This window comes from Leucoraja erinacea, chromosome 3 (genome assembly GCF_028641065.1).
Source record: "Leucoraja erinacea ecotype New England chromosome 3, Leri_hhj_1, whole genome shotgun sequence".
Lineage (NCBI taxonomy): Eukaryota > Metazoa > Chordata > Chondrichthyes > Rajiformes > Rajidae > Leucoraja > Leucoraja erinaceus.
Window position 1 is genome coordinate 49,369,480 of NC_073379.1, and position 16,572 is coordinate 49,386,051.

At 43.4% G+C, this 16,572-nt stretch overlaps 1 protein-coding gene across 1 annotated transcript in view; it reads left to right on the forward strand.

The window, feature by feature from the left end:
• LOC129695560 (endoplasmic reticulum metallopeptidase 1) overlaps positions 1–16,572 on the forward strand; it is a 44,535-nt gene that overhangs the window by 17,963 nt on the left and 10,000 nt on the right. Inside the window, 3 exon segments of the mRNA XM_055632631.1 lie at positions 1,703–1,877; positions 9,179–9,369; positions 11,513–11,665. Coding sequence (XP_055488606.1) covers positions 1,703–1,877; positions 9,179–9,369; positions 11,513–11,665 — 519 coding nt within the window.

The window sequence follows — 16,572 nt, forward strand, 5'->3', positions numbered from 1 at the left end:
CCAGGCCCCCAAAACACTCTGTGTAAAAAAAAAAAAAAAAAACCTAAAAAACTAACCGTGCACATCTTCATTAAACTTTCCCCCTCTCATTTTATAACTACGCCCTCTAGTGGATATTTCCACCCTTGGAAAAGGTGACTGGATTAGCAATGCCAAATCCTTTCATTCGGACCCTGGTCGTGAACTCTTCACGACTATGAAGGCGACTCCCTGGCAACCACCCGCGAACATGTGGCGACCATGTGGGGACTGCATAGTCTCCTGCAGTCGCTTAAAAATTCGCCTAAGTGGGACAAGCCTATAAGTCACTTGGTTATAGTAGGTTCACAAGCACTTTCTCTTGTTAATGATTGGCAATAAATATGGGCACATTTGATAGCAAGATCCACAATTTTAAAATTTAGTAAATTAACAAAGAAATTCTCAATTTGTTCCCATGCTTATTTAGCGTGACATTACAGTACTGCAGTAAATTGCCATTGTTTGTTTTGCAGTGTCTCAAACGTTGTTCAGTTTCAGTTCAGTTTAGCTTATTGTCACGTGTACCGAGGTCCAGTGAAAAGCTTTTGTTGCGTGCTGTCAGCAGAAAGGCAATACGTCATTACAATTGATCCATTTACAGTGTCTAAATACATGATAAGGGAATAACGTTTAGTGCATGGTAAGCCAGCAGATTCTGATCAAGGATAATCCGAGGGTCATTAAAGAAGTAGATAGTTCAGGACTGCTCTCTGGTTGTGGCAGGATGATTCAGTTGCCTCAAAGAAGAAGCTGTCCCTGAATCTGGTGGTGTGGGTTTTCAAACATCTACACCTTTTGCCTGGTGGAAGAGGGAGTGGCCAGGATGCGACTCGTTCTTGATTATGCTGCTGGCCTTGCCGAGGTAGCGCAAGGTATAAATGGTGTCAATAGAAGGGAGATTGGCTTGTGTGATGGTCTGGGCTGTGTCACAATTTGCTGCAATTTCTTGCGGTCTTGGATGGAGCTGTTCCCAAACCAACCTGTGATGCATTCTAATAAAATGCTTTCTATGGTGGATCTGTAGAAGTTGGTGAGAGTCGTGAGATGCATGCTGAACCTCTTAAGCCTTCTAAGGAAGTAGAGGCATTGGTGTGTTTTCTCGGCCGTTGAAGAGGTATTGGGCAGGGAGCTTCCCCTCTGAGAGGTAATCAGTCTCACTGTCAACTGTATCTTGCACAGGTAGTAGATGGTAGTTCCCAGTTTTTTTTAATTTTTTGACAAAGAAGCATACACAATTTTGTGATGAATTTTGTCACTGGTATTAAATCACAGTCGCTGCCTCAAAAAGGCTGGCAGCATCATCAAGGACCCACACCATCCTGGTCACACACTCATCTCCCCGCTACCTTCAGGTAGAAGGTGCAGGAGCCTGAAGACTGCAACGTCCAGGTTCAGAAACAGGTTCAGAAACAGCTCTTCCCCACAGCCATCAGGCAATTAAACTCAACTGAAACAAATCTCTGAACATTAATAGACCATTATCTGTTTATTTGCACTTTACCTGCTTATTTATTGATGTGTGTATATATTTATGGACTATGGACTCGCTGATCTGTTCTGTATTCATGCATACTATATTTTGTTGTGCTGAAGCAAAGCAAGAATGTCATTGTCCTATCTGGGACACATGACAATAAACTCTCTTGACTTGACTTGAATTCTTTTTTCTACTCGTGCACAGAACGTGAGCAAGGTTTACCTATCGGAACTGTACTTTGATGTCTCACTGACAATCTGGTGCTGCACTTTGATTTGCTTTACCCAACGAGACCTGTGCTCTGCTTATGTGCCAGCATTGTGGGTGGCTTTTCCTTTGCTCATGAAGTTATTGATTAGCGAAGAGCTGAAACAAAAAGGTAAACTCTCACATTTGAATTATTGTTTCTCAAAAATAAATGAGTATAAATAAACAAAATCGAAAAGTTACATTGACTACACTTTGTGTATTTTGCTAGATAATTTGTGCACTTCTTTAAAAAATAAAATCCTGTGTGTTCTACTGTTCCTCTACAATGTTCTCACCCAGACTCATCACCACAACCATGTGTTTGCAGTTCCCTTCCCATCCCACCCCTCCCCATCACCTCTTTATACTGGTATCTCCCCTCATACTTTTGCAGCCCAGGTGAAGAATCTTGACCCGGAATGTTGATAGCCCATTTCCCTGCAGAGATGCTGCCTAGCCCACTGAGTTCCTCTCTGTTTGTACTTTGCTCTCTTTAACTCTCTGCACTATTGAAAGCTCTCAAACTCTTTGTAAAAGGCCGCACACAATCGAGCTGCACTGACCATTGTGGATCAATTATTTAATAGAAAAGTAGAAAATAGGTGCAGGAAGAGGCCAATCAGCCCTTCAAGCCAGCACCGCCATTCATTGTGATCATGGCTGATCGTCCCAAATCAATAACCTGTGCCTGCATTCTCCTCGTATTCCTTGATTCCACTAGCCCCTAGAGCTACATCTAACTCTCTCTTAAATCCATCTAGTGATTTAGCCTCCACTGCCCTCTGTGGCAGGGAATTCCACAAATTCACAACTCTAGGTGAAAACGTCTTTTCTCAGTGTTAAATGGCCTCCCATTTCTCCCTTCTAAGACTGTGGCCCCTGGTTCTGGACTCGCCCAACATTGGGAACATTTTTTTCTGCATTTAGCTTGTCCAGTCCTTTTATAATTGTATATGTCTCTATAAGATCTCCCCCTCATCCTTCTAAACTCCAGTGATTACAAGCCTAGTCTTTTCAATCTTTCCTCATATGACAGTCCCGCCATCCCAGGGATCAATCTCGTGAACCCACGCTGCACTGCCTCAATTACAAAGATGTCCTTCCTCAAATTAGGAGACCAAAACTGTACGCAATACTCCAGATGTAGTCTTACCAGAGCCATATACAACTGCAGAAGAACCTCTTTACTCCTATACTGAAATCCTCTTGTTATGAAATAGTGAATGAAAACTTTTTACCCACTTTTTTGCAATGCCTTCAAACAGTGTTGTACAGTAATTGAAAGATAGCAATATTAATTATTTGTTGAATACAAAATAAATTCAATAAGGGCATTGGATGAAGAAAACTGAACACCTGTATTCAGAGTTGTTTCATATTACATTGGTTCTACTAATTACCTGTTAATCTGCTTCAATTTTAGACAATAGGTGCAAGAATAGGCCATTCGGCCCTTCGAGCCGAATGGCCTATTCCTGTGATCATGGCTGATCATCCACAATCGGTACCCTGTTCCTGCCTTCTCCCCATATCCCTTGACTCTCCAATCTTTAAGAGCTCCATCTAACTCTCTCTTGAAAGCATCCAGAGAATTGGCCTCCACTGCCTTCTGAGGCAGAGAATTCCACAGATTCACAACTCTCTGGGTGGAAAAAGTTTTTCTTCATCTCTGTTCTAAATGGCCTACCCCTTATTCTTAAACTGTGGCCCCTGGTTCTGGTCTCCCCCAAAATTGGGAACATGTTTCCTGCCTCTAGCATGTCCTATTCCTTGTATGTTTCAATAAGATTCCCTCTCATCCTTCTAAATTCCAGTGTATACAAGCCCAGTCGCTCCATTCCTTCAACATATGGCATTCCCGCCATTCCCGGGAATTAACCTCGTGAACCTACGCTGCGCTCCCTCAATAGCAAGAATGACCTTCCTCAAATTTGGAGACAAACTGCACACAATTCGCCAGGTGTGGTCTCACCAGGGCCCTGTACAACTGCATAAGGACCTCTTTGCTCCTAAACTCAACTCCTCTTGTTATGAAGGCCAACATGTCATTGGCTTCCTTCACTGCCTGCTGCACCTGCATGCTTACTTTCAGTTACTGATGTACAAGGACACCCAGATCTCAATGTACTTTTCATAACTTGACACCATTCAGATACTAATCTGCCTTCCTGTTCTTGCCACTAAAATGGATAATCTCGCATTTATCCACATTAAACTGCATCTGCCCACTCACCCAACCTGTCCAAGTCACCCTGCATCCTCATAGCATCCTCCTCACAGTTCACACTGCCACCCAGCTATGTATCATCTGCAAATATGCTAATGTTACTTTGAATCCCTTCATCTAAATCATTAATGTATATTGTAAATAGCTGCGGTCCCAGCACCGAGCCTTGCGGTACTCCACTAGTCACTGCCTGCAATTCTGAAAGGGACCCGTTAATCCCTACTCTTTGTTTCCTGTCTGCCAACCAATTGTCTATCCATGTCAGCACTCTACCCCCAATACCATGTGCTCTAATTTTGCCAACTAATCTCTTATGTGGAACCTTGTCAAAGGCTTTCTGAAAGTCCAGGTACACTACATTGGCTCCCCCTTGTCCATGTTCCTAGTTACATCCTCAAAAAATTCCAGAAGATTAGTCAAGCATGATTTCCCCTTCGTAAATCCATGCTGACTCGGACCGATCCTGTTACTGCTATCCAAATGTGCCGCTGTTCCATCTTTTATAATTGACTCCAGCATCTTCCCCACTACCGATGTCAGGCTAACTGGTCTATAATTCCCTGTTTTCTCTCTCCCTCCTTTCTTAAAACGTGGGATAACATTAGCTACCCTCCAATCCACAGGAACTGATCCTGAATCGATAAAACATTGGAAAATTATCACCAATGAAGCCACGATTTCTAGAGCCACCTCGTTAAGTACCCTGGGATGCAGACCATCGGGCCCTGGTGATTTATCAGCCTTCAGTCCCATCAGTCTACCCGACATTTCCTGCCTAATTTGAATTTCCTTCAGGTCTGCCGCCACCCTCGGTCCTCTGTCCTCGAGTACATCTGGGAGATTGTTTGTGTCTTCCTTATTGAAGGTAGATCCTAAGTACCTTTTCAAACATAAAGTATGGAAACAGGTCCTTTGGCACATTGGGTCCACACTGACCATCCATGAGTCATTTGCACTAGTTCTGTTATCCCACTTTCTCATCCCACCTAAAAATTGTTTTACAAATCTAGTTGGTCAAGCACAAAATAATTCTTGAATCTGTCTCCATATACATCTCTTAAATCTAGACTCCACCATCATCACCGTGGGCAATTATTTCCAGATGACAACCACTTTGTGTGTCAAAGAGTTGTAGAATGAAAAGGGTCCTTTGACCCAACTCGTCAATGCTGACCAAGATACCCATCTAGATTTGTCTCATTTACCCGCATTTGAGTCGCATCCCTATGAACCTTTCCTGTCCATGTACTTGTCGAAGTTTCCCTGAAATGTTATCGTTGGTCTGTGTGCCTGTCTTCCCCCTCCAACCCCCTTTTTAAACTTCCTTCTACTTAAACCTATGCCTTCTTTCTCTTGGTGGGGAAAAGATTCTGACCATATCCCATCTATCTCTCTCTCTCTCTCTCTCCCCCCTCCCCCCCCTCATCTGTGACTCGTGTCATTCTACAACTCTCTCTGATCGCCCCTTCCCCTCTCAGCTGTTATCAGCATTCTGTCAGTTGGTGTGGTGAGATCAGGAAAGGGGCCTTGCTGCATCCTTTTATTACCCGTTGAATGTAATAAACAAACCATCGCTATAGCGCTGTCTTTTGTTATTCAAAATTTCTATAAATTAATTTCTGCTTAGAATAGAAACACACAAGGAGAAACAATGTTAATTTGATGTTTCTTTTTAGGTGCAACTTAATTTTCCAGTTATAATGTAAAACTCATTTTATCATTGTTTTGGGAATCCTCTTGAAATAATTTCATCAGAAATGAAGGGGTTTAATGTTGAATTTCCGTGACCTTTCACCTGTTGGTTACCCCCTAGAAAGATGAGTAATTTTCATTATCTACACTTTTAGATTCAGACCGGTTCACCTACATGTTTGTTGTTAGTAGTAAACTGAGTTGTCTGTAAAGTCACCGCTCCCTTTTCTCATGAGCCTGAAAATTTCCAATTCTACCTGTAAATTGATTTTTATTTCTGTTTTTGCTGCCTCTTGCTCTGCAGTTTTTGCTAGAATTTTTGCTTCCTTTTTCCCATGTTCAAATTGTTTATAGACTTTGCTATGTTAAATCAGTTAACCTAGCATATTTTGTGATCCTTTTGGACCCACAATATTTTTTCCCCTTTTGCTGGATATAATTTTGCTGTGAAGTGAATTCGCCAATAGTTTCCAGAATTAAAACCAGATGAAACAAGTGATTTTTGTTTTAGTGATGTTGGTGTGGAATTCTCCAAAAGTTTGGAATGGCTGGTTAATTTTCAGTGGCCTTGGCTTGGTTTGTTAGTGATACTCTGTCATCACTAACACTCGTGACTACACACTGGTTTTAAGGGTACCTGTATTACAATAAAATGCTGTTAAATTTCCATTTTCCACAAGTATGTTCAAACTCTTGAAAACTATTGATAACATTTTTAATGCAATTATTTCTCCTCTGCAATACCCTCATTCGAGGATGACCTCAACCCTGTTTTGGGGGTTCTGAGACAACTGATGAGGGCAGTGTTAACCTCCTGTTCATGTACATTAACAATGCAGCACACAACTTTATTCAATTGAAAAATATTGTTTAATATATTCTAAATACTTATTTGCTAATTTAAGGCTGTAGGAGTTGTAAATTGAACTTTATTGTCAAGAGTCAAGAATGTTTTATTTGTCATTAATTCAATTGCCACTCCCTTTCCTCATAAGGCTCATGATTTCCAATAAGCCAGTTTGGTATTCCGAAAACGCAAGAAATCATGGGATTTGTCAAAGGTCACTCGCGATAAACATTCTCGGCAGCTGTGGGACACCAGTGGCGACCCCAGGCTTTCAGCCAGCACGGTGAAGAAGCGCTAACTCCAGCTCAACTCTGCCTGTCCCGCCAGGTTAACCGACAGCCCTGGACTGACGAAACACTGGCCCGGAGCAGTGGAATTAGCACTTCTTCTGCACTGCCTGTAATCCTGGGCCGCCGGTGTCCCGTCAGTCCTGGGCTGTCGGCTAACCCAGCGGGACTGACAGAGTTGAGCTGGATTTAGCGCTTCTCAGTACTGGCTGTAAGCCTGGGCCGCCACTGCCCCGGGCCGGTGTCCCGTCAGTCCTGGGCTGTCAGTTAACCCAGCGGGACTGACAGAGTTGAGCTGGATTTAGCGCTTCTTCTCTGTACTGGCTGTAAGCCTGGGCCGCCACTGCTCCGGGCCAGTATCCCATCAGTCCATGGTCACCTCAGATATCTCTGGCCGCCCCCAGACAGGGATGGGACACTCGGTAGGGGACGGGGACGGTCCAGTAGCAATTCAACAGTGCTTGCAGCGCCGGAGACCAGGGTTCGATCCTGACTACGGATGAAACGCAGGTCTGTATTCATGCAGCAGCACAGTTGCTGAGAACGTTTATCGTGAGTGACCTATCACCTGCGCATGCGTAGTCGGAATACTGAACTCTCTTATTGCACCAGTAAATGGATTTTTATTTGGAGGCTGTAGTGTTTAATAGCATGATAGTAGGCAACACTGGTCCAAAAGAATGTAAAGCATGGGCTTCCAAACACCTCCCAATAAGCTTGTTCTCATTCACATCTTCGTCACCCAGATGATTTTATGAAGACCAGCTAGCTTGCTTATTGGAAGTAGTTCCAAAATAAAATGCAACTTGTTTGGACTTTTTGCAGTCCCATCGCACTTTTACAGGCTTCTATTCGGTATTCTTGCAGGTGCCTCATTTATCTTGGTGCACCATTTTCTTTGTTGGATACAGCTGAGGTGGTATGTGTAATCAAAACAAGCTGGCAGCATTACCAAATTTGGTCTTCTGCCTTCAAACTTGATCTCATTTGCTTCTGATTGAGGATGCAGTAATCCTATGGTGGATGCCGCCACTACGTATTTCAAGGTAAAAAAACATTAGAGACAAACTCATCTTTCCAGCAAAGAACATGCTGCATTGCTATCTCATATCTTCATGAATAGAATATTGTGTTCGCATAGAAGTACATGTATGTATGGGTGCTTTTATTTGTGATGGTACGTGCTGGTACACTGGCACCTCTGTAAAAAAAACTGTAGAAATGATATTTCGTTCAAACCTAGGTTTGAATGACAATAAATTGCATTCTATTTCTATTCTTCTACCTCTTTAAAATGTTTAAAATCTAGATTGATGCACTGCAGCCAAAAGCTTTGCATGAACTATTATATATGCGGACCAGCATCTTTTTTATGTACAAATAAGAACAATGGCATGTACAGTATAGAAACGGACAATTAATTTGATACTTTTCTTCCCATCAGTCAAGCCTCATTTTGTCTCTCGGCTTGTCTTTTGATCATTTTTTCGCTCCCGCACAAGGCACTTTTTACGAGCATTTAGCTTGTTTCAGTCATTTCATTTGTTAGCTAGTTCTACAACCTAATTATTCATATACTGTGTGGAAACAGGCCCTTTGGCCCAACTTGCCCACACTGACCAACATGCTCCATCTACACTAGTCCCACCTGCCTGCGATTGGCCCATATCCCTCTAAACCCATCCTATATACTTATCCATATGTTTCTTAAACATTGCGATAGTACCTGCCACAACTACCTCCTCTGGCAGCTCGTTACAGTCACCCACCACCCTTTGTATGAAAAAGTTACCTCTCGGGTTCCTATTAAATTTTTCTCTCCTCGCCTTAAAAAATAAATTACCCGAGTAAAGAACTTGACTTTTTTTTCTACTGCAACAATATTGCATTTAAGGCGTCAAAGCTTTGAATCTTCAGCTGAGGGAAGTAAAATTAATCAAGTGTGATTGATATGAGAGAGAACTAATTTCAGTACAGGTAGTACTTGGTGTAATTTTGAAGTTGGGTTACTTTGCTAGTTAAAAAACATGTGAAACAAAAGCGATGTGAAACTTTTCTTCCCCCAACCAACCTAAGTGCGTGGACAGATTGTCAAATTGAAATATTGAAAGAGTGAAAGCATTCTTTTATCCAGTATTTATCTTTCAATATTTTTGCCATGGAGATGATTTGATTTTCTCTCAATTATAGGCTTATTTTCTAACTTTTTTTCTCCTAAGGTATAAGAAATTCCTGCGTGTCATTGCTGAAGTATGCAGTGTCGCGTGACAGTGTTTAGAAGTTGCATAAATCTGTGGGGGGGGGGGGGGATTTTTGTATGTCATCAGCACTATATTTGAAATGTTTCATGGTTTTCTATTTATTTCTGTCTGACCTAGGTCCTACTTTGAAGCTGACAACAATTTATTTCTTGGGTCTGTCTATTCCTCATCTTTTGACCCTATATCTATTTTGGTCTGCATTTGAAATGTTCACACCCATCCTTGGTCGCAGTGGCACTGAGATACCTCCAGATATTGTAATGGCTGCTATTATTGCAGCATGCGCAATTATTCTAACTACTTATTTTGTAAGTGACCACACTACATTACTTTTGAACTTTAAGAATGCAAAGCAATGCCATTATTGACTTGTTGAATGAAAATTAAAATTATTATTAATTAACATTAAAGGCACAGTTATGTCTTAATTAAAGTCTGTGTCGCATCCCTTTGCTGCCTACAAAGCTCTGATGAGATGGTAAGATGGTCTCTATGTTTTAATTGCAGTGTAAGTAAGCTACTAACTGCAAAATGAATCTTCACAAAGCATTACATAGATTGTTACCTGCTGGAAATTCGTAACCAACCCAACAGATTTATTTCATCATTATGTTTTGCACGTGCTTCATCCTAAGATGCTCCCCTCATCTGAGAAACGTTACTAGAATCGTGCAACAGTACAGCACAAAAAATAAACCCTTCGGAACCACGTCATCCATGCCTATCTATCTATTTGCTGTGATATGTATCTAAGCCAATCACATTTACCTGTGTTAGGCCCATGTCCTTCTGTGCCTTTCCTATCCAAGTATCTTCCCAAATGTCTATTTAAAACATTCCTGAGGGCACTTGCTTATCAAATGCTTTGGTGATAAAATAGGTGGTTGTAGTATTCTCTAGAAAAAAAAGTTTGTTATTCCATTTGATTGAGACCCACAGCATTGTTTATTGGTCATTCTTCACAGTTTATATTTCCAATCTTCACTTGAGTTGATGATTTTAATCCCACAAAAATTAAAGTTGCAAGATGACACAATATATACTTTTTTTTTAAGGCATTAAATGGCAGTTTCGCAAAAGGGGTGTTTTGCGATGGAAACCTCTGTTCCATGTGTTCTGTTGGAGATTAGGAAATGAGTTTATTGTAAAATATGTAAACACATCTGCTCAGGTGTGTCCTTGCCCCATATCACTGCGTGCTGACAGTTTGGCATGATGGGGTATTTGGGCAAGTTGTTGCATCCAAGCTAACACTTTCTGTACCAGGCTTCTTTAATTTTCCATTTGGCTTTCCAGGCCACAAGATTGTGTTCTTTTAGCGCTTTAACATAGAACAGTACAGCACGGGAACGGGCCCTTTGGCTCACTATGTATGTACTGATCAGGATGCATGTTTTATGGTATTTTATTGAAAGCTTAGTGTGTCCATAATGAACATTTGGATTTTTATTCTGGGTCTTGAGACTTGCAGAGGAGTATGATTATGCCCAACTTATTCTCAGTCAGATGTCCTAGATTTTTGTTAGTGATTGCTCCAGGCACAACCCTTTACGGCACCCCAAGCCTAGCTTTTAGATGGGCACATGGATATGCATGGAACAAAGGTATGTAGATCATGTGCAGCAGATGAGATTAGTTTAACATGGCAAAATGTTCGGTGCTGACATAGTGGGCAATGTTCCTGTGCTATATTGTTTAATGTTTTAACAGTAACCCTCATCCAATCCATACCCCCTTACTCTTTCCTGCACCCCCAATCCAATCTATTGAAACTATTGTGTAGGAAGGAACGCAGATGCTGGTTTAAACCGAAGATAGACACAAAACGCTGGAGTAAATCAGCAGGACAGGCAGCATCTCTGGAGAGAAGGAACGGGTGATGTTTCGGGTCAAGACCCTTCGGTTTAAACCAGCATCTGCAGTACCTTCTTTATGAAGAAGGGTCTCGGGCCGAAACATCACCTATTCCTTCTCTCCAGAGATGCTGCCTGTCCTGCTGATTTACTCCAGCTTTTTATTGCACAACACAACTTTGGATTTAAATCTAATTATGGGTGGGGAGGGATATGAGGCAGGTATTTCACCACTTTTTTTTCTTTCTTTTTTTGTCCTTTTATTTAATTTTTTTTTTTTTTTCTATTCTTCTCTTCTTTCTTTCTTTCATTTATTCACTCTTTGGCTACACCACTTTGGTAGTCTAGGGGTTCTATCTTTGCACATCTCACTTTTTCTCTTTCTTGCTTTTTCTCCTTTCTTTTCTTCCACCTATAGCTAAAAAGTTAAAATTGAAGCTGTATAATAACTATGATTTTATATGCCGTTGGTTCTATTTTTGTACATTTTGTACATCTAATAAATAATTTAAAAAAATAGAGTATTTGTGCAGATCCTCCATTTTAATCCTGACAACCCCTGCATCCTTGGCACATATTCTTCTGTTTCCTTTTCCAGGTGAGCCTGGTTTACCTGTGCCGCAGCACTAAGTGGACTCTGCTTAGTTTGGGGATTGTGTTCCTGGGTTCTGCCACCCTTGTGTTCAGTGGAGTATTTTTCCCGTATTCGGCCGATCCTGCTACTCCCCGCCCCAAGCGAATCTTCCTGCAGGTAAGAGCTCCTCGTATTATAGCCGCAGAATTTGCCAGTTCTAGTGAAAGCCCCAAAGTAAGGGTGACATGTCTTTCACAACGTGCCTTTTGCAATTTAGGGCATTGTACCAGCACAGTTAGAGGCATTTCTGAAATGTAGTGAATATTGTATTATAACCACTTGCACTATCAGCGTCACAAGCAAAATGTAGTCACAAGGAACTGCAGATTTGCAAAAGAAACACAAAATGCAGGTGTAACTCAGCAGCTCAGGCAGCCTCTCTGGAGGGACATGTTTTAGTTTGGGCCCTTCTGATTGATTGCAGTAATGGAGGAGTAATTGTAAGAAAGGTAGGGGTGGGGCAAAGTCTAGCATGTGATAGATGGATACTGGTGAAGTAATGTTGGATGGATGGTAGTTCTATAAATAAGTAAGAGAACATTCATGATCTTCCAAAAAAAAGTGACCGTCTAAAAGGGCAGATATGGTCTAAACAAACTACTGCTGTATTAACAGTGGAGCACATCTGCAGTGCTGGTGCTGGAATGTGGAGTTTGTTACATCAGGAGGTTGAGTATGCGGTGCGGGATCTGAAGCACCCTCCTGCCTCTGATCTGAAGGTGATCATTGTCCCTCGAGAAGACACAATTAACAGATTCAAAGTAGAAACAACAAATTCAGAACTGGAAAGTTGGAAAGGATGCTGAAGAGATTCACCAGAATGTTATCTAGGCTTGCAGGCTTGAGATATAGGGAGTTTCGATAGACTGGTGCATGGGATGCAGAAAGGTGACCTTATTGATGTCTACAAGATCATGAGTGACATGGATAATGTGAACCCTCGCCTTTTTCTCAGGGGAGAGGATTCTAAAACTGGAGAGCAGAGGCTTAAGGTGAGAGAGGAACTATTTAAGAGGCAACTTATCACCCGGAGGATAATCAAGTCGAGAGTGTTTTATTGTTATATGTCCCGGAGGGGACAATGAAATTCTTACTTGCTGCAGCACAACAGAATATGTGAATATGTAAACATAGTACATAATGGGGGAAGAGGAAAAAAAAAGTTCAATAAATAACAAATATAGTGCAATAATAATATAGTATTTTGCAGTTCAGAGCTCGGAGCTCATTTGTTGTTGTGTTTAATAGCCTGATGGCTATAGGGAAGAAGCTGTTCCTGAACCTGGACGTTACAGTTTTCAGGCTCCTGTACCTTCTTCCTATCCTGATGGCAATGGTGAGCTGAGTGTGTGGCCAGGATGGTGTGGGTCTTTGATGATTACAATAGATCCCTTCGACGGTGGGGAGGTCAAAGTCGGTGATGGACTGGGCAGTGGTCACAACTTTTTGTAGTATTTTCCGCTCCTGGACATTCAAGTTGCTGAACCAGGCCACGATGCAGCCAGTCAAAATGCTCTCTACTGTGCACCAGTAGACGTTTAGGACAAGGTACACAAAAATGCTGGAGAAACTCGGTGGGTGCAGCAGCATCTATGGAGCGAAGGAAATAGGCAACGTTTCGGGCCAAAACCCTTCTTCAGACTGGGGGGGGGGGGGGGGGGGGGGGGGGGGGGGGGGGGGGGGAGAAGAATCCTGTTCGACATGCCAAATCTCCATAATCTTCTCAGGAAGTAGACTCGCTGATGTGCCTTCTTTATAATCGGTGTGCTAGGTCGAGGAAAGATCTTCGGAAATATGCACGCCCAGGAATTTGAAGTTTTTGACCCTCTCCACCATTGATGTGATTCTTCCCCTACCAAAGTCCACAATCAGTTCCTTGGTCTTACTGATGTTGAGAGCCAGGTTATTGTGCTGGCATCATTTGGTCAGTTGGTCGATCTCACTTCAATACTCTGACTCGTCCCCACCTGTGATTCGTCCAACAACAGTGGTGTCGTCGGGGAACCTGATGATGGAGTTGACACTGTGTCCGGCAACGCAGTCATGGGTTTAGAGCGAGTAGAGCAGGGGGCTGAGCATGCAACCTTGAGGTGCTCCCGAGCTAATTGTTGATGAGGATGAGGTGTTTCCGCCAATTCGAGCAGACTGTGGTCTGTGGATGAGGAAGTCCGCAGAGGGATGCGCAGAGACCCAGTTCCGTGAGCTTGGTAACCAGCTTGGTAGGGATGATGGTATTAAACGCTGAGCTGTCGTCTATAAACAACAACCTGGGGGTGCTTTCTTCAGTTGCTGCCTGTATGCAGGAAGAAGCAGCACCGCTGAATGGTCAGATTTTCCGAAGTGAGGGCGAGGGATAGAGCGATAGGTGTCTTTGATGGTCATGTAGCAATGGTCGAGGGTGTTTGATCCTCTGGTGCTGCAGGAGACATCTTGGTCTTTTTGCGTATGGCGTGCACAGCCTAAAGTTGTAGGACAACTTGCTCTATTTGATCTTACTTGATTGTGCACGCCAGGTTGATTGCATTTGTCGAAACAGGGCGGACCACATGAAGGTTGCAATCTCCCACCCCCAGACATCTTGGTGGAAGTTGGGGAGCGATTTCTTCAGGTTGGCTTTGTTGAAGGCCCCAGCAATGGTGGTAAATGCCTCGAGGTAGGGTGTCTGCTGCTTGTTGACCATGGCGTGCAGCTCCTCCAGTGCCAGACGGACGTCTGCCTGGGGTGGGATGTAGACAGCGATCAGTATGATGGAGGTGAATTCCCTTCGTAGGCAGAAGGGATGGCACTTCACAGCCAGGTGTTCCAGATGTGGAGAGCAGGAGTTGGACAGGACTGCCACGTCCGATCACCATGCAGAGTTGACCATGTGGCAGACGCCCCCCCCCCTCCTCTCCCTTTCCCAGATGCCAGTGTACGGTCCATGCGATGGATGGAGAAACCTTCAGGCTGGACTGCTGAGTCTGGGGAGCTGGGAGCCATGTCTGTGAAACGGAACACAGAGCATTCCCTCAGTTCCCTTTGATAAAGCAGCCATGCCCTTAAGTCCTCCAATTTATTTTCAAGGGATTGTACATTGGCCAGTAGGATAGTATGGAGAGGGGTTCATAGTCCCCTGCGTTTCAGTCTGACCTGAAATCCTGGCCTTCGGCCATGTTTCCGGACACAATGGAGGCCTCCCCTTTGTTTCCAGGTACTGTGCTTACAGTACCTGCTGTTTCTGCGAACCTGCTCTGGGACGAGGATTCCCTCAGTCGGCAGCTCCAGCTCCGTTGCTCCTGGGAGATCCAGCCCAGTCGGCTCAGGAGGTCACCCCGATGTTTCCAGGTACAGTACCTGTGATCCTCAGCCGGGTCAGGTATTCTCCAGCTCACAGTCGGCAGCGCTCACAGCTGCTGGAGATCACGATATCGCTAGTGCCGTTAGATGCATTAGCAGCTTGTCCGTTACAGCGCTGATTTCTGCCATTTCTTTGATCCAGGTAAGTTGTGAAAAACTATATTTAATTCTGTTCTGTTGCGCTACTGGCAAAATGTTGCCACAGGCAGGTGCCATCTTAAGTCCTTACCTGGGATCAATCCATACCTGGGATGAGCTGCCAGAGGATTGTGTGCAGTTTTGGTTCCCTAATTTGAGGAAGGACATTATTGCTATTGTGGGAGTGCAGAGTAGGTTTACAAGGTTAATTCCCGGGATGGCGGGACTGTCATATGCTGAGAATGGAGCGGCTGGGTTTGTACACTCTGGAGTTTAGAAGGATGAAAAGGGATCTTATTGAAACGTATAAGATTGTTAAGGGTTTGGACACGCTAGAGGCAGGAAACGTGTTCCCGATGTTGGGGGAGTCCAGAACCAGGGGCTACTGTTTAGGAATAAGGGGTAAGCCATTTAGAACGGAGATGAGGAAACACTTTTTCACATAGAGAGTTGTGAGTCTGTGGAATTCTCTGCCTCAGAGGACGGTGGAGGCCGGTTCACTATACTTTCAATAGAGAGCTAGATGGGGTTTTTAAAGATAGTCAGAGGATATGGGAACGGGGTTCTGATTGGGGATGATCAACCATGATCACATTGAATGGCGGTGCTGGCTCGAAGGGCCGAATAGCTTACTCCTGCACCTATTGTCTATTGAAGCTGCAGAAGTGTAAGAAATTGCTCTTTTAAAAGACATTTGGACAGATAGAAACATAGAAACATAGAAATTAGGTGCAGGAGTAGGCCATTCGGCCCTTCGAGCCTGCACCGCCATTTAATATGATCATGGCTGATCATCCAACTCAGTATCCCGTACCTGCCTTCTCTCCATACCCTCTGATCCCCTTGGCCACAAGGGCCACATCTAACTCACTCTTAAATATAGCCAATGAACTGGCCTCAACTACCCTCTGTGGCAGAGAGTTCCAGAGATTCACCACTCTCTGTGTGAAAAAAGTTCTCCTCATCTCGGTTTTAAAGGATTTCCCCCTTACCCTTAAGCTGTGACCCCTTGTCCTGGACTTCCCCAACATCGGGAACAATCTTCCTGCATCTAGCCTGTCCAACCCCTTAAGAATTTTGTAAGTTTCTATAAGATCCCCTCTCAATCTCCTAAACTCTAGAGAGTATAAACCGAGTCTATCCAGTCTTTCTTCATAAGACAGTCCTGACATCCCAGGAATCAGTCTGGTGAACCTTCTCTGCACTCCCTCTATGGCAATAATGTCCTTCCTCAGATTTGGAGACCAAAACTGCACGCAATACTCCAGGTGTGGTCTCACCAAGACCCTATACAACTGCAGTAGAACCTCCCTGCTCCTATACTCAAATCCTCTTGCTATGAAAGCCAACATGCCATTCGCTTTCTTTACTGCCTGCTGCACCTGCATGCCTACCTTCAATGACTGGTGTACCATGACAACCAGGTCTCGCTGCATCTCCCCCTTTCCCAATCGGCCACCGTTTAGATAATAATCTGCTTTCCTGTTTTTGCCACCAAAATGGATAACCTCACATTTATCCACATTATACTGCATCTGCCAAACATTTGC